At 50.4% G+C, this 18,146-nt stretch overlaps 1 protein-coding gene across 1 annotated transcript in view; it reads left to right on the top strand.

The window, feature by feature from the left end:
- The first annotated feature begins 1,550 nt into the window (after positions 1–1,550).
- Positions 1,551–18,146, top strand: part of LOC141088874 (uncharacterized) — a 44,506-nt gene continuing 27,910 nt past the window's right edge. The window contains exons 1-9 of the mRNA XM_073575105.1: positions 1,551–1,662; positions 11,467–11,534; positions 12,315–12,473; positions 13,355–13,433; positions 13,608–13,737; positions 13,857–13,917; positions 15,304–15,428; positions 15,508–15,570; positions 15,817–15,896. Coding sequence (XP_073431206.1) covers positions 11,471–11,534; positions 12,315–12,473; positions 13,355–13,433; positions 13,608–13,737; positions 13,857–13,917; positions 15,304–15,428; positions 15,508–15,570; positions 15,817–15,896 — 761 coding nt within the window. The 5' untranslated portion in view covers positions 1,551–1,662; positions 11,467–11,470. The remainder of the gene's footprint in view (positions 1,663–11,466; positions 11,535–12,314; positions 12,474–13,354; positions 13,434–13,607; positions 13,738–13,856; positions 13,918–15,303; positions 15,429–15,507; positions 15,571–15,816; positions 15,897–18,146) is intronic.

The raw sequence follows: 18,146 nt of genomic DNA, 5'->3' as shown, positions 1-18,146 counted from the left end.
CTTGAGAATGTTCTGGGGCGGCTCTGCTGCATCTGGCACATGGAGGAACTCGGGGATGTTCTGGTTGTGACTCTGCTGCATCTGGAACATGGAGGAGCTCGGGGTTGTTCTGGTTGTGGCTCTGCTGCATCTGGCACATGGAGGAACTCGGGGATGTTCTGGTTGTGGCTCTGCTGCATCTGGCATATGGAGGAACTTGAGAATGTTCTGGGGCGGCTCTGCTGCATCTGGCACATGGAGGAACTCGGGGATGTTCTGGTTGTGACTCTGCTGCATCTGGAACATTGAGGAGCTCAGGGATGTTCTGGTTGTGACTGCTGCATCTGGCATATGGAAGATCTTGGCGATGTTCTGTGGTGGCTCTGCTGCATCTGGGCAGCATGGTGGCTCAGTAGTTGGCGCTGTATGGTGTCTCTGTGTTTAGCAATGCAGTCTTGCAGTGCTAGGGTTCAAGTCACACCAAAGAAAACATTTGCAATGAAGTTTGTATGTTCTCCCCATGTTTGCATGGGTTTCCTTCCAAAGACATACTGATATCTAATCTAGATTGTGAGCCCCAACGGGGACAGTGCCAATAATGTCTGTAAAGCGCTGCGGAATAAGATAGCGCTATATATGTGAGTTAAATAAATAATGAATTATATAGTGACACCGCTCCGCACACATGATGTCATGGAGGCCGACGAATCAGAAGAGACGACGGCAGATTCCCCCGACTCTGGTCTCGTAGCCACAGGCTGCCACCATCACTGCTGGACCAGGGACCTGGGAATCTTTTTGCTCAACTTTAATAATACATTTTATTTCTATAGCGCCGACATATTCCGCAGCACTTTACAGTTCAGAGGGGACTTGTACAGACAATAGACATTACAGCATAACAATAATCACATAGATCATAACAGACACCAAGAGGAGTGAGGGCCCTGCTCGCAAGCTTACAGTCTATGAGGAAAGAGGGAGACACGAAAGGTGGGTGGTAACAGTTGCTCTGATTGTATGGACCAGCCATAATGTTAAGTGTGTAACAGTACAGACGCAGAGGGCTAATGGATGTATAAAGCATGTGGGAACATGATGCGGGGAACCTGGTTATGGTAAAACTTTTGGCTGTGCCACACAGGGATAGATTAGGTTAATGTGTTGAGGCGATAGGCCAGTCTGAATAAATGCGTTTTCAGGGCACGCTTAAAATTGTGGGGATTGGGGACCAATCGTATTGACCTGGGAAGTGCATTCCAAAGAATTGGCGCAGCACGTGTAAAGTATTGGAGACGGGAGTGGGAGGTTCTGATTATTGAGGATGCTAACCTCAGGTCATCAGCAGAACGGAGGGCGCGGGTAGGGTGGTATACTGAAACAAGGGAGGAGATGTAGGGTGGTGCTGAGCCATGGAGGGCTTTGTGGTTGAGGGTAATAAGTTTATATTGAACTTTAATATTTTATCGTCTCCTATCCGATCAGTCAGCGCTCTGTGTGGCCGGTGTACAGTCTGTCCCATATTATCTACTCCTCCCCTCTCCTAGGAAAGGAGATTGTGCTGGCACTCATACAGTTAACAGGGTGGGTCTCCGCATAACTCAATATCCCCCCTGAAAGCGAAAAACCGAAAACAAGTGCAGCAGATCCGGATCTGGGGCAGCGGAATCTCCACACTGCGGGGTAAGATCAGCTCACACGTATTCCGCAGGGTTATTATCGCATCCGGATCCCCCCGTCCCGTGGTGGTCTCAGTGTGCACCGCGCCCTACAGACACTGTCTCGTGACCTTATATTCACTCCCCTATAGATTTCTGCGCTGATGTTTATGATTCGGTAAAATCTCGTCCACTTTGCCGCTATTGTGAAACATTGCGGATTCTACGTCTGCAAAATTTATACAAAAACCAAAGAGGTGGAGTTTTTTTTTTGTCTTTTTAATGCAGCAGCCAAGTGTTAGTTTGTCCCATACGCCCCAAAAAATCCAATGTGAAGGAAACTTCCTAATGATCCAGGGGGGACAAACAAGTGGGGAAAACTGTGCAGCTCTCCAGGGGCCCCAGAGCTAAGGGGCCACATCCAGCGCCTGTCAGATGCAGAAATGGGGGCAATATCTGAGCTCTTGGGCTACACAGGACCCCTGTATCTCCTCACAGGACCCCTGTATCTCCACACCGGACCCCTATATCTCCACACCGGACCCCTGTATCTCCTCACAGGACCCCTGTATCTCCACACCGGACCCCTGTATCTCCACACCGGACCCCTGTATCTCCACACAAGACCCCTGTGTCTCCTCACAGGACCCCTGTATCTCCTCACAGGACCCCTGTATCTCCACACCGGACCCCTGTAGCTCCTCACAGGACCCATGTATCTCCACACCGGACCCCTGTATCTCCACACCGGACCCCTGTATCTCCACACAAGACCCCTGTATCTCCTCACAGGACCCCTGTATCTCCACACCGGACCCCTGTAGCTCCACACCAGACCCCTGTATCTCCACACCGGACCCCTGTATCTCCACACCGGACCCCTGTAGCTCCACACCGGACCCCTGTATCTCCACACCGGACCCCTGTAGCTCCACACCGGACCCCTGTGTCTCCTCACAGGACCCCTGTATCTCCTCACAGGACCCCTGTATCTCCACACCGGACCCCTGTATCTCCTCACAGGACCCCTGTATCTCCACACAGGACCCCTGTATCTCCTTACAGGACCCCTGTATCTCCACACCGGACCCCTGTATCTCCACACCGGACCCCTGTATCTCCACACAGGACCCCTGTATCTCCTCACAGGACCCCTGTATCTCCACACCGGACCCCTGTATCTCCTCACCGGACCCCTGTATCTCCTCACAGGACCCCTGTATCTCCTTACAGGACCCCTGTATCTCCACACCGGACCCCTGTAGCTCCACACCGGACCCCTGTATCTCCTCACAGGACCCCTGTAGCTCCACACCGGACCCCTGTAGCTCCACACCGGCCTCTTCTCCCTGTGTCGCCCCTCTATGAACATTATTACTGATTTGTGCAACATTGTATCAATTTGCATCGTGTTTTCTGTGAATCTTTTGTATCTCAATGTATCAAATATTTTTTTATTCCACAATGACATGATGCAAAGAATCCAATCCAGATAAGGCCTTCACCACCCATCCCCCCCCCAGACCCTCCTCACATTCCAGCTCTGGAGAGGGGGCCTGAGTGGGGGGATCTGGGGAGAGGTTCTGAGTCCGATGTCTCATCTGTTGCTCTTTTTTGGGTTTGGTTTACAGAGATACAGAACATTTCCTGGTGATATCATTATCTGTAGTTTTACATGGGACTGCAAGCAGTGTTGTGCATCTGTGGCAGACAGGTCCTCCTATCCTTTGCAATGTTAAACACGTACAGTACACGGACTGTGCACTGATGCATCCATGTGCTCTGCATGTTTCTCATGGACCCATAGACTTGTATTGTCCCTGTTCATCCATTCTGCTGGGAAAAACTGACAAATGCACAGGTTATAATGGACACTGGGCCTTAGTGATCCAGTCAGCATTTTATTTGTCCTTTTGCTTTCCTGGGGTTGTAATAATTATGTTCACACGGGTTTTTGCTGCTTTTTTTTTAATGCAAATTTAATTTTCCAGCAAAGTCTACGAGTCTTCAGAAATCTCATGTGCACATTGGTTTTAGGTTATGTGCACATGTTGCGGATTTTGATGCGGATCCGCGGCGTTTTTGGAGGCACAGAATTGCATCAAATCCGCAGTGTTAGTGCACAACCAATGCTAGTGAATGGTAAATTAACATTCGCTGCACAGATTTGCTGCAGGTTTTTTTTTTTCTGCTTCATGTCAATTCTTTTTGTGGATCCATCGCTCTATCTCTATCTCTCTATCCCTGGCTCCATTCTCAGTAACACCAAACAAATCTGCGCATCGAAAACGCATTCAAATCCGCAGGAAATCCGCATCAAAACCACAACCGTTTTTCACTGCGTTTTCTGCCAAGAGATGTGGATTCTCTGCAGGCTAATCTGCAACGTGTGCACGTAGCCTTTTGTCCTGACAATTGCTGCATTTTTGAGAACTGCAGCATATCACTTCTTCTTTCAGCTTTTTTTCACTCATATAAAGCAATGAGTAAGTGAGAAAATAAAAAAAAAATGCAGGTATCAGGTTTTGCTGTGTGTTTGGTGCAAAAACCCTACGGAAGTTGCATCATGATTTTTTAGTGGGCACTAAACTTTATCCACATGCACAAGAGAAAATAAAAATGTAACTAAACCTGCTTTGTATAAGCCGCTTCTTTACTGCCAAAAGAGCAGGTTTTGCCTGCAGAAAAAAACGCAACAAAAATGCAACGTGTGAACATAGGCTGATGATGTTTTAGGGCTTCTTATCATCTTTTTTTTCTGCACCCCCTAAGGCTGGTTTCACACTAGCAATTTTTTGCGCTGCGCTGCATGCGCGTCCATGCACATGCATCCTGCGCCCCTATCTTTAACATGGGGGCGCATGGTCTAGCGTTTGCACACGTTTGTATGTGTTTTCGTGTGCATGCGGCTTTTTGTAGTGTGCGCCGGACGCACCCGGTTGCATTTTTTTGTCCGTCCGACCTGCCTCAAAAAACCGAATGCGCAAAAAAAAAATCATAGAATCATAGAATCGTAGAGTTGGAAGGGACCTCCTGGGCCATCTGGTCCAACCCCCTGCTCAAAGCAGGATTCGCTAAATCATCCCAGACAGATGTCTGTCCAGCCTCTGTTTGAAGACTTCCATTGAAGGAGAACTCACCACTTCTCGTGGCAGCCTGTTCCACTCATTGATCACTCTAACTGTCAAAAAGTTTTTTCTAATATCTAATCTGTGTCTCCTCCCACAATCACATTACAGCCTATGGGAATGCAGGTGTGCGCATGGACATGCGCACGCCTGCGTTTAAAATGGCATGCGTTTTAAGAGTTAACATGGTTGCAAACTGGTTAAAACGCATGCGCCTAAAAAAGCAAATGCATGCAAAACGCACAATGCGGTTTTTTTTGCATGCGATTCTATTGCGCACAAAGCGCAGCGCTAAAAAACGCTAATGTGAAAGTAGCCTTAGACCTTCAGGACTACAGGATTCCCGCACCCACAGTGTCTGGGTATTTCCACCCTGGGGAAGTTGGTGTCAACCATTTCTTCTTATGGAGATTTTGGGTTTGTATTTAGATGCTCTGCAGACTATTGCGCACAGTGAGATGTTTTGCAGGACGCCCCCTTGCAATGCTTCTATGATGAGGGGGCACATCGGTGTGGGAAACCTCATGCCAGGGGTGCGTACAGGGCGGCTATAATCTGTGGCGCAGGGGGCAGCTTGTAAGGAAGAGTTGTAGCCCACGGCTATAGGGGGCGCAGAGGTAACAGTCACACCTGGACCCCTCTGCTGCACACATGGGGGGTCCGGGCTGCTTTTGCAATGTTGGCCCAGAGCCTGCACCTGTTCACAGTTTGCATAGATGTTAATGTCAGATCCCACCAAGGACGACATCTGCAAGGAGTTTGTATGTTCTCCCCGTGTTTTGTGGGTTTCCTCCGGGTTTTCTGGTTTCCTCCCACACTCCAAAGACATACTGATAGGGAATGTATATGATAAGGACAGTGAGGAGATCTGTAAAGCGCTGCGGAATATGATGGCGCTATACATGCCAAGCACAGTAATAAATGTCTCTGGAGCGTCTCGGCCCTGCCTGATAACAGAGAACAATAGACTGCATGGGGCTGACCCGGTCGGTGTGATGCTTCCTGTGACTACTGATCTTTGCTTATAATGGGCTCACTTTCCAGTTTCCCAATCTCCATGTAATATTGTGACACATTGTACATTCTGCTATTTCTGCTGCTCTACTCACATCTAAAGCTGCAGTAAAAATGCTCATGTCCCAATATCAATCATCGGAGATTAACTGCCATTCTGGAAAAGTAAGAGAACGTGTGAATGCAGCTTTGGCTGTGACTGGAGTATGAGACCTGATAGACCTAGGAATGTATGGAGATGTTATCAGATTGGATATAGAAGGGGAAACTCTGGCTCTGCAGGATCTGTAGCCGGGCCCCCAGTACTAGTGGTTCCTGGGGCCCCCTCTGCAGTGGGTCCTGCTCTAACCCTCGGTGTATATGGAGATGTATGGCCATCAATAACTGGCAGTGACTGGGCCGCCATTGATCCATGTCCGGTCACTTGATGACTGGCCGCCGTCGCCCTGATCATACAGTGATCAGATGTCCTGTAATTCACCAGATATCAGGAATCCTCTAAACTTCAGGCTGATACATTGTATCAGGACAGCAGAGATCTGTGCTGAGAAGTTCAGCTCCCAATGTAACAATCCTGCAGCTGTGAGAACTGTTGGGTCTGATGGTTTCCACCGCGCCACATCCACTGTGGATTCGTAGATTAACCTCATTAGTTGTCAGAAGAATCTGTGCCTAAATCATGGCAGAATCTGCAATGTGTGAACACGGCCTTACTGCGCATCAGGAACAATATTTGGCTCTGGCAGTCGGTTCATGAACCAGGAGGTACAGGATGAACAGTGACATGGAAAATGTTGTAGTGAATAGAAATGGCTTTGCCGGTGTGATCAGTAAGAGGAGCAGACACAGAACACGGCGCTGAGGTCCTGGTCCATGAGAGCAGCTGAGCCCAATGTGACAGGACTGGAGCCTGCGCCATTAGGTCGCAGTAATGTGATCGGCCTCATGTAAAGGTTAAGTATTTATAGCCGGGCACAGAAACTACAAAGTGTGCACAAGTGGCGGACACAGACCCCTGCGCTGTGCGCCGCTGCCATCGGCCGTCCATGTCCTGCAACTTCTCAGCTGCTACAAGACGAATCCGATAACTGCAGGAAAGCCGAGAAAGCTGCCAAAGTACGGGGGCATCACTGCTCAGAGGATGCTGGGGGTTGTAGTTCCACTGCAGGCGGAGGAGAATCGCTAAGTGCAGGTCGTAGTCGGCTGCCTGTCTGTTCGCTATGTACATGTAGCAGAGTGGAATGGGTTGTTCCTATACATCCAGGGCCAGTTTTAGGCAAAGTGGGGCCCTAGACAAAGTTTAAAATGAGGCCCCAAATGCTGACATATTGCACATCACACACAAGCATTTCGGTTGTAGTTACATGCGCTGAGTTCAGGCCGCTAAACAAGTGTGATCGACAATATTGAAGTTGTTCAACACTTGTTTCCCGGCCTCTTTCCACCGTCTGAGAAAGAATGATGGGGACAGAACAATCACTAATGGATCACTAACAGATCAGAGCAACAGACCTTACAGTATCATGTTATCAGCCGCAAATCTACAGTTTACACCCCATAGTCCTCCATATAATATAATGTGCCCCATAGCCCTCAATATAGTATAATACACTCCCCATAGTCCTCCATATAGTATAATACACTCCTCATAGTCCTCCATATAGTATAATACACTCCTCATAGTCCTCCATATAGTATAATGCACTCCCCATAGTCCTCCATATAGTATAATACACTCCCCATAGTCCTCCATATAGTATAATACACTCCCCATAGTCCTCCATATAGTATAATACACTCCTCATAGTCCTCCATATAGTATAATACACTCCTCCATATAGTATAATACACTCCTCAGTTTTCCATATAGTATAATACACTCCCCATAGTCCTCCATATAGTATAATACACTCCTCAGTCCTCCATATAGTATAATACACTCCTCATAGTGCTCCATATAGTATAATACACCGACAGTCATCCATGTAGTACAATTCACTTCCCATAGTATAATGCACCCCATAGTTCTTCATATAGTATAATGCACTCCCCATAGTCCTCCATATAGTATAATACACTCCCCATAGTCCTCCATATAGTATAATACACTCCTCATAGTGCTCCATATAGTATAATACACCGACAGTCATCCATGTAGTACAATTCATTTCCCATAGTATAATGCACCTCCTAGTTCTTCATATAGTATAATGTATTCCCCATAGTCCTCGATACAGTATAATGCAGCCACCCCATAGAGTATAATGCAGCCACGCCATACAATATAATGTAACCCCCATAAAATATAATGCAGCCCCCCTCTTATAGTATAATGCAGCAACCCCACAGAATATAATGTAGCCCCCATAGAATATAATGCAGCCCCCTTCATATAGCATAATGCAGCCCCTCCATAGAATACATGGCAGCCTCCTCATAGAGAATAATGCAGCCCCCCATAGAATATAATGCAGCCTCTTATATAGTATAATGCAGCCCTTCCATAGAATACAATGTAGCCCCCTCATAAAGTATAATGAAGCCCCCATACAATATAATCTAGCCCCCCATAGAATATAATGCAGCCCCCGATAGAATAAAATGTAGCCTCGTCATATAGTATAATGTAGCCCCCTCATAGAGTATGATGCAATCACCCCCATAGAATATAATATAGTCCCCCCATAAAAAATAATGCAGCCCCTAATAGAATATAATACAGCCCACCTCCCCATAGAATATAATGTAGCCCCCCATATTATATACTGTACAGCCCCCCATCTATAATGCTAGGAGCATCACTCTGTTCAAAGCCTTTATAGATTGCACAAGCGCGAAGCGCCTGCGCAGTCTGGACCCCACAGAGTTAGGCAACCGGGGATGAGGAGTGTGGCCCAGGAGATTGCGGTAAGCGTAAGCACTGAATGCATACCACAATCTCCGGCACAACAACTTACCGATCCGGTATTGCCGCAGGGTCTCGCCGTGATGTCAGGAGAGGGCGGGTTGTGGCGCCATAATCGGCGCCTGCGCAGTCTGCGCTTTCCGGCGAGTCTCTCATAATATCTGATCTGACCTCGTAAATAGCTCTGGCAAAAATTAAGAGACCATTTCCAAATGTTCAGCTTGTGTAAAATGTAAATTGTTCTTTTATTCTATAAATTTCTGACATCATGTCTCCGAATTTCCAAGCTCTAAATTTTGTATTTATTTTCAGAAAATGAGAAATGGTCAAAATAACAAAAAATGCAGAGTGCTGGCAGACCTCATGTAATGCTAAGAAAGCAAGTTCATAATCATGTAGAAACAACAATACTAATGTTTTACCTCAGGAAGAGTTCAGAGATCAATATTGTGTGGAATCCCCATGATTGTTAATCCCAGCTTTCCTGCGTCTTGGCTGCTTACCTCCAGTCTCTCGCACGGTTTCTGGCGCAAAACTTTAAGCAGTTCTTCTTTGTCTGATGGCTTGTGACTCATTATCCTCTTGATTACATTCCAGAGGTTTGCAATGGGGTTCAGGTCAGGAGAATGGGCTTCACATGACAGGGGTTTGATGAGGTGGTCTCTTAATTTTTGCCGGAGCTATATGTAATAATGTACAGTAGGTTTGACTTATACAGCCACCACTAGGGGGAGCTCAATGTGTACAGATAAATTAAGCTGTATAATCTGGATGCAGTGAGCTCCCATAGTGGTGACTGGGTTTCTGCTATCTCTATTAATTATATTGCAGCTGTGACGGGGCCCGATCGCGGAGCTGCAGCCACTTATTGGCTATGCAGTTCCATGCTTTGCCTGCCAGGCTGCAATTGGCCTGACACAAAGGCAGCTCTGTGCGCACAGGACCTGTGATGAGGTCACAGGAGGGAAGGAGTCAGGGGTCACATGATCAGGGGCCTCAGTGTATGCAGGACTCTGCTGTGCTGGTTGTCATGGTGCTGGATGAGGGTAAGTTTATGTGTGGGGTCAGGAGGGGTTTACAGGTGTATGTAGCAGAGCCGTGTGTGTACGAGGTGTGCGGAGCGGAACCGCGTTTGTACAAAGTGTATGGAGCGCAGCCGTGTGTGTACAAAGCGAAGCTGCGCAAGTGCGAGGTGGAAAGAGCAGAGCCGCACGTGTACGAGGTGGATGTAGATGGGGGGGCCCCATTTGAAAGTTTGCACGGGGGCCCATAACTTTGTAGTTACGCCACTGTCTAAAACATAGGGTCTTATTAACCCCTTCACAATTGTGGACCCTAAGATGGATCAAAAATCCCTATCCTTTCATAGCATCCAAAAAAAATTCTTAGATTTCTATGCAAAATCAGTAACGGGTCCCACACCCTACAGTGTCATATTTAGTAGTAATCGCTATACAGAGTCAGAGACCATGTATAATAGGATTTCTGTATTTAGCACAGGGACATTGCGGCCCCTCAGACTCCGGTGCCTGGGCGTGACTGTAACCTGTTCACCCCTGTAGCATATGACCTATATAATTGACGTTGTATCTCGCAGCTTCACAAGTCTGAGCAAATCCACACTTGTTGTAAAGTTCATTGCAGAGTCAATTTGTGGAAATCTGATATGAAATCTGACGAGTCCCTGTGGAAATCCTGCCGGAGTCATAATAAGACCAGAAAATGTGAAAGCTGCCACTATCGCTGCTTTCCCGGACAATGGATCCGGCACCGGGGCGTGTGATTGGCATATTGTGTGTAAACCTAAGAGTGGGCAGCCCAGGGGGGGTACGGAGGGGCTGGTGGGCAGCCCAGGGGGGGGTACGGAGGGGCTGGTGGGCAGTACAGGGGGTGTACGGAGAGGCTGGCGGGGAGCCCAGGGGGGGAGTACGGAGGGGCTGGTGGGTAGTACAGGGGGGTACGGAGAGGCTGGCGGGGAGCCCAGGGGGGGAGTACGGAGGGGCTGGTGGGTAGTACAGGGGGGTACGGAGAGGCTGGCGGGGAGCCCAGGGGGGGAGTACGGAGGGGCTGGTGGGTAGTACAGGGGGGTACGGAGAGGCTGGCGGGCAGCCCAGGGGGGGAGTACGGAGGGGCTGGTGGGCAGCACAGGGGGGTACGGAGGGGCTGGTGGGCAGCACAGGGGGGTACGGAGGGGCTGGTGGGCAGTACAGGGGGTGTACGGAGAGGCTGGCGGGGAGCCCAGGGGGGGAGTACGGAGGGGCTGGTGGGTAGTACAGGGGGGTACGGAGAGGCTGGCGGGGAGCCCAGGGGGGGAGTACGGAGGGGCTGGTGGGTAGTACAGGGGGGTACGGAGAGGCTGGCGGGGAGCCCAGGGGGGGAGTACGGAGGGGCTGGTGGGTAGTACAGGGGGGTACGGAGAGGCTGGCGGGCAGCCCAGGGAGGGAGTACGGAGGGGCTGGTGGGCAGCACAGGGGGGTACGGAGGGGCTGGTGGGCAGCACAGGGGGGTACGGAGGGTCTGGTGGGCTATCTTCTTACATCTGCATTGGTGAAACAATATAACAAACTTGTATAAAGAGAACATTGTAACCATTAATAATTGTGTTCACAACAGAAAGCTGCTCCCTGGTAGCAGTGGCGATAGTGCAGCAGCCACAATGTGAGACTAGCAATTTCTGATCTATCTGTGCGCCCCCTGCTGGATGCACATATACATGACAATTATTATTTTTCAATAATGAAGAATGTAATTCATCATTTACTTTTTGTTTTAATTCAACCAGAAACATGGATATGCCAAATTATGGACAACCTGCTCCCCCTTTCCAGCCAGGATACCCCATGAATCCAGGTAATTGCTTAACTGAAGGACACATGAAGAGGCTTTCATCATCAATGATGGGAATTCAGAGTGCAAATTGGTGGGTTTTTTTAATCTTTTTTTTGGCTATTTTACACTACACTTATTGAGTTGCAATAGTCTTCACTTTATAGACGGGAGGCAGTGAAGTAACCTACAAGTGCAAAGCTAGACTGTTGAGTGACCATGTAGACACATTGCTCTGCATAGGAGCTGTATACTGGAAACAATATATGTTAAAAAAGGTTGCCTAGTCTTTATTTGGAAGTGCACTGCGCCTCTGCCTCCTGCTTGTTGGAAGGTGGTGCACTCTTGACTGTCCAGACCGGCGGTATGGTGGCGGAGCGCGTTCCAGGCTACTAGCACAGCCGCTTAGACTCGCCAGCACCGGAGCAGCACAGTCGCTGAGGCTGCCACCTCCTGAGCAGCGTTAGCCGGTAACCTAGGCAGCGAGCTGTAAACCGTACAAGTAACAATACCTTTGTTCTTAAGAACGGAGCCAGTTTTTATTAAGAGGTAGATTGCAACATTGCTTGTTTTTACATGCGCTTCACAATTGTGTAACCCATTTCAGAGTTTGAGGCGACCACTTTTAATGAAACTTTTTGGAAAGTATTCCATCTTGTTATTTTATTTTCAATAAAGGAAAAAAAAACAAATAAAAATGTCTTGTAAAAGTAGCACAGGAGATAATACAAGATCATCCACAACTCGTCATAGCTAAACCATTAAATGACTTCAGATATTCATTAGTTTTTCCCGTCATTGCAGCGATGGCCTCCGGTGTCCCGTACCCGCCTGCCATGAACCCCGCCGTGGCTCCAGGCTATTACCCCACGGTAAACACCAATGCCGTCGCCCCTCAGATTGCGCCTTACCCTCCGTTTACCGGCATCCCTGGCTATGAAGGATTGGCTGGAGACGGCAACCGTGAGTAGTGGGACTTCATTTAGTTTTTTCAAGTATTTGCACAAGTCAGTAATAACTTAATGTTTTCTGGAGGTTTTATGTATAAAAATAAAGTCTGCGTCTTTCTTATATACTTTGTATGTTAATTCCTTCCTATCTCAAGATCTCCGCAGACTGTCAGTGAATGGGCTCGTTCTCGGGGACGTTTATAAGGCTATGTTCCCAGGATGAGTGTTTTGGGGAGTTTTTGATGTTGTAGATTTTTTTTATCACCCATTAAGTAAAATTGGTTACTTGAATTTTCTAGAAAATCTTCAACATCAAAAACTTACTAAATACTCATTGTGGGAACGTTACCTTAGAGGATAAATTCCCCACACAGACCTGACACTTCTCACAGCTGAGGGGTTGTTACAATTGTATCCAGTCTGGCAAATATCCAGTGAGATTCTATATGGTCTCCAAACTAATACAATGTATTCATGATGGGCTATCGGCATCCGAAGTCCACGCTGTTTAGGCCGCAGAGGATTGTCTAGTGTGGACACAACTTTAACCAGAGGTGGACATCATATTAGTGCAGCCTCCAAGGGGCCCAAAAAGTAAAGGGCCACATCCACCTCCAAAGCAGGCTCTATCCCAGACACCATGGTACCACAAAGGGCCCATATCCTGTCCTTGCACAGGGGCCGCTCAGCGGTGAGAAGGATCGGGCCGGTGCAGATCTTCTGTTCTCTGTTAGTTATGGACAATAGTTAAGATCTCGTCTTGCTTTCAGTGATTTGGACGCCAGCAGAGATCAGTGGTCAAATAACAAAAAAGGGGAAAACCTTTTTATTAATGCCACTTGTACATTGTTTGGGTTGTGTAATCTGGGTTTGTCTCTTTTGTTTTATTTCCAGATGGCAAATTTCTCCCTCCCCCACCTCCTTTTGGACCAGAACCTGGCCATGTCCCCGCTCCTACAAACAGGGACTGGTCGTAAGTGGCTGCTTTGTTACAGTGTATCCCTTACATCTACAGGTCGCCTTCTGCTCCCTGCGGAGAGGCTGTGCAGTTGGCAGCGGAGGTGGCCATCGCCCTTCTGCCCCGATGTGATGTGACACATGAGCCCCATGGCGGTGTGATCCCCCTGACGGCTTTTTCTGTCTGCAGGATTCCAGCCATCAGTCACGAGACGGCCAAGCGGGCTCTGCTGGACTACGCCAATGAGCAGTGTTGTTATGGGTCCTCCCCAGCGGAAGAGATGGAAATTACTCAGCTCAGTCCACACAACACCTACCGGGTGGGTCAGCGCTGCCCCCTAGCTGTCTGTCCATGCACCTGCTCTGTTGGAGTTATCACATGCTTTATGCTTCATTTCTCTAAGTTTACTTATTGCTTTTTTGTCTCCTTTCCCTCTAGTATCGCCTGGAAACCTTCGCAGAGTCGCGATCATGTGAATGGGTGTCTAAACCTGTGTCTGGTTAGTGATATCCAGAATATGTTGTATATTGGCCGATTGTCACCCAGATTTACCCCATTGATGTGTACTTTGGGACTTTCCCAGGTCACAGACTCCCTCGTTCCTCCGGTTGGCCTCAGCCTCTGAGGACGGAGCCCCGGGGGACGATGGGTAGGCCTGAGGGTGGGCTAGGGGGTTGCGAGAGGGCACAGGAAGGTGAGCATCCAGGCCAGATAAGAGGTCTATAACCCATTGCTCACCTTCCTGTGCTGCTTTCTGCCGCAGGGCCGTGATCATGGCTTCGGACATGGTTGTCGGGAGGTCCGATACGACTGCTTCAGGAGCCAGGCGTGGGCGGGCCCGATGGCCGGTAGCGGCGCCCGGCGTAGACCCCGCGGCGCCCGCCGCGCCCCCCAGAGCGGTGTGATGGGCGGCAGAAGGAGCGCGGTGACTTGGGAGCACCGGCCCCCACCCAACACGTAGGCGCTCGGGAGGAGCGCGCTGAGCGTCTGCCCGGCGGTAACGTTGTGTCGCCGGCGGTAGGCGCATCGGTTGCCGAGGATGGGGGCCCCTGCTCGGCAGTGGAGGATTGGTTGCCCATTGCCTCTGCGGTGGATAGCGGTGAGTACCCGCCCGGGGGAGGGATGACTGGCAGTCCAGAAGAGGGGGCGGTGGGAGCAATGGAGACGCTGCCCGTGTGCCCAGAAAAAAGGATGGGAGAGGACGGAGCCCCGGAGGACGACAGGGAGGCCTGAGGGGAGGCTAGGGGGTCGAGAGAGGGCACAGGAGGGTCAGCATCCAGGCCAGATAAGAGGTCTATAACCCATTGCCCACCTTCCTGTGCTGCTCTCTGCCGCAGGTACGCGATCATGGCTTAGGACATGGTTGTCAGGAGGTCCGGGACGACAACTGCTTCCAAAGGGGTCATCCGGGGAGAATGAGATAGATACAGACCCCGGCGACTGGGTTTAACCCTTGTGGGTGTGGCCGGACGCCCCTTCCTCTTCCTTCCTGTTGGTCAGCTGGGCGTCCCACCTAAACATCACCTGGGGGAGTAGTGGGAGGAGGGAATTAGCACTACCCGGAGTTTCCTCCAAGCTTTGCCATAGGGGCGCCGCAGTCCGAGGCCCGTTCCCTATGCGGTACCGTGCCTGCCAATATAAAGTATGGCTCTATAGTGACATCAGGTAACAGTGCAGGTTGGGGAAGAGGATAACATGGCGCAGTGAGGCATGCGGGGCACCCCTTTACTCATCAGTAGAGGTGATCAATACTTTGCCCTTCAAGAGTTTGGAATAACTGGTTGACGTGAGTTCTAATGGTGGCAGTATTGGTAGTCGGCCAGTTTCCAGTCTGCACACGTTCTCCTTGCCCTCGGCCTATACGATTATCTGCATTTTCCTGCAGGGGACGCCCTCGACTCTCCTGACAAAGGACCGGCCCCTCAGCCCTGGGAAATTCACGTGAAGACTCCAACCCTTTTCCATGATGAAACTGAAAAACTTCCCGTTCCTCACACGACGTCCAAGGAGGTTATTACAGTCCGGCAAGAAAACCGATATAACAATCAATGGAGATAAAGGAATCTAATCCTGTGGCCTTGTCTTACAGTCCTGCCAAGAATGCAACGGAAAAGGCAAAATCATCTGCCAGAAATGTAACGGGAACAGCCGGGTGAGCATGTGATGGTGTAGTACCACTGACCGCCAGCTGAGGGCGCTGTTATATACCGGGGGCGGGGTGCAGAAAGAGGGGTACATCTGCCCCAGGGGTGTTCGGTAGGGGGATTTTAAGGTGTCAGCCACTATAGGCCCCTCTGTATTATTCTGGAAAGTGCCCACTTTATATGGAGCAGTGTTGCTACAATGTATCAGAATAGAGCGGAATATAATGTATATTATGTGCTTCCTCTGCTTTCAGGTGAAATGTGACGACTGTAATGGATCTGGGAAGTGCTCGGCGGAGGAATGTATGAACTGCAGCGGGACAGGATCTATCGGGTAAGCAGTAGATCTCAGGGCAGGGGCTTATTCCGCTAGTAATGCCAGCCAAGCTCTAGCTGACCGATCTGGCCACATAGGTGCCACCATGCCAGACTACTGGATCCTTGTGCCATTCCCTGAAAGTATAGGAGCAGAGGTGCAGCTCGGGGTCCAGCACAGGGGGGAGAGATGTCTGAGTGGGCCCCTAACCAGGTAACCGTGATTACAGCTACAGTGGCGCCCCTAATTGTGAGTATAGGGGAACCTCAGCAAATGATCGCTGTTACTAAAACAAAATCTCTATACAAAGTCATCACTGATATTACCGCCATATGGTGACATGTAGTGGTAGATACCAGTCCTGCAGAACATGTAAGTGATTACAGAACAGTTATACAGCTGACGTTTCTTATGGAATCATTCACTTTTCACATCTTTTCCATGTGGCCCTGACCGACATGACAACTTCTCCAGCCAGGACTGAGTTACAGAGATTACAACAAAGACACATTTGACTTCTGACATTTCCAGCACCGTCCCCATCTATCCCCAACCTGCACAAATACCTCATCCTACCGATATCACAATATCAAGCTGCTGCTGCCGTATGTGTCCCTATTACTGTGCCTGCTGTTTGGCATAAAAGCAATACTCGTACTACAGCCCCATATAGTAATGCCCTCCACTGTGCTCCTTACATAGGAAAAATGCCTTCTTTGTGCTCTCTAGATGATAAAACTGCCCCCTAGAAAATATCAATACCCTGTGCAACTGCCCTCCACATTTTGTCCCTAGAAAGTAATGGTCACTTTGATGGTCACAATACTCTTGCGTGCCCCTATAACAATAATGCTTAAGTGCCGAATTAACATTTAACACTGACCTCTGAGTCCCCCAATGTACAGCTCTCCTATAAACAGTATAATGCCCACACAGCTCCCCCCATACACAGCGCGGTGGGCCCGCAGCTCCCCCCCCATACACAGCGCGGTGGGCCCGCAGCTCCCCCCCCCATACACAGCGCGGTGGGCCCGCAGCTCCCCCATACACAGCGCGGTGGGCCCGCAGCTCCCCCCATACACAGCGCGGTGGGCCCACAGCTTTCCTATACACAGAATGATGGGCCCGCAGCTCCCCCCCATACACAGCGCGGTGGGCCCATAGCACCCCTTTACACAGAATGATGGGCCCACAGCTCCCCCCCCATACACAGCGCGGTGGGCCCACAGCTTCTCCCATACACAGTGTGGTGGGCCCGCAGCTTTCCTATACACAGAATGATGGGCCCGTAGCTCCCCCCCCATACACAGCGCGGTGGATCCATAGCACCCCTATACACAGAATGATGGGCCCGCAGCTCCCCCCATACACAGCGCAGTGGGCCCGCAGCTCCCCCCATACACAGCGCAGTGGGCCCGCAGCTCCCCCCATACACAGCGCGGTGGGCCCGCAGCTCCCCCCATACACAGCGCGGTGGGCCCGCAGCTCCCCCCATACACAGCGCGGTGGGCCCGCAGCTCCCCCCATACACAGCGCGGTGGGCCCGCAGCTCCCCCCATACACTGCGCGGTGGGCCCGCAGCTCCCCCCATACACAGTGTGGTGGGCCCACAGCTTTCCTATACACAGAATGATGGGCCCACAGCTCCCCCCCCATACACAGCGCGGTGGGCCCATAGCACCCCTATACACAGAATGATGGGCCCGCAGCTCCCCCATACACAGTGTGGTGGGCCCGTAGCTCCCCCATACACAGTGCGGTGGGCCCGCAGCTCCCCCCCATACACAGCGCAGTGGGCCCACAGCTCCCCCCCATACACAGCGCGGTGGGCCCATAGCACCCCTATACACAGAATGATGGCCCCGCAGCTCTCCCCCATACACAGCGCGGTGGGCCCATAGCACCCCTATACACAGAATGATGGGCCCACAGCTCCCCCCATACACAGTGTGGTGGGCCCGCAGCTTTCCTATACACAGAATGATGGGCCCACAGCTCCCCCCCATACACAGCGCGGTGGGCCCACAGCTCCCCTATATACAGTATGATGATCCCACAGCTCCCCCCATACACAGTGTGGTGGGCCCGCAGCTTTCCTATACACAGAATGATGGGCCCACAGCTCCCCCCCCATACACAGCGCGGTGGGCCCATAGCACCCCTATACACAGAATGATGGGCCCGCAGCTCCCCCATACACAGTGTGGTGGGCCCGTAGCTCCCCCATACACAGTGCGGTGGGCCCGCAGCTCCCCCCCATACACAGCG

This window comes from Dendrobates tinctorius, unplaced genomic scaffold, assembly GCF_039654945.1.
Source record: "Dendrobates tinctorius isolate UK_male_01 unplaced genomic scaffold, ASM3965494v1 ptg000041l, whole genome shotgun sequence".
Classification (NCBI taxonomy): Eukaryota; Metazoa; Chordata; class Amphibia; order Anura; family Dendrobatidae; genus Dendrobates; species Dendrobates tinctorius.
Note: the sequence above shows the minus strand (reverse complement) of the source record. Positions and strands in the feature narration are given on the sequence as shown.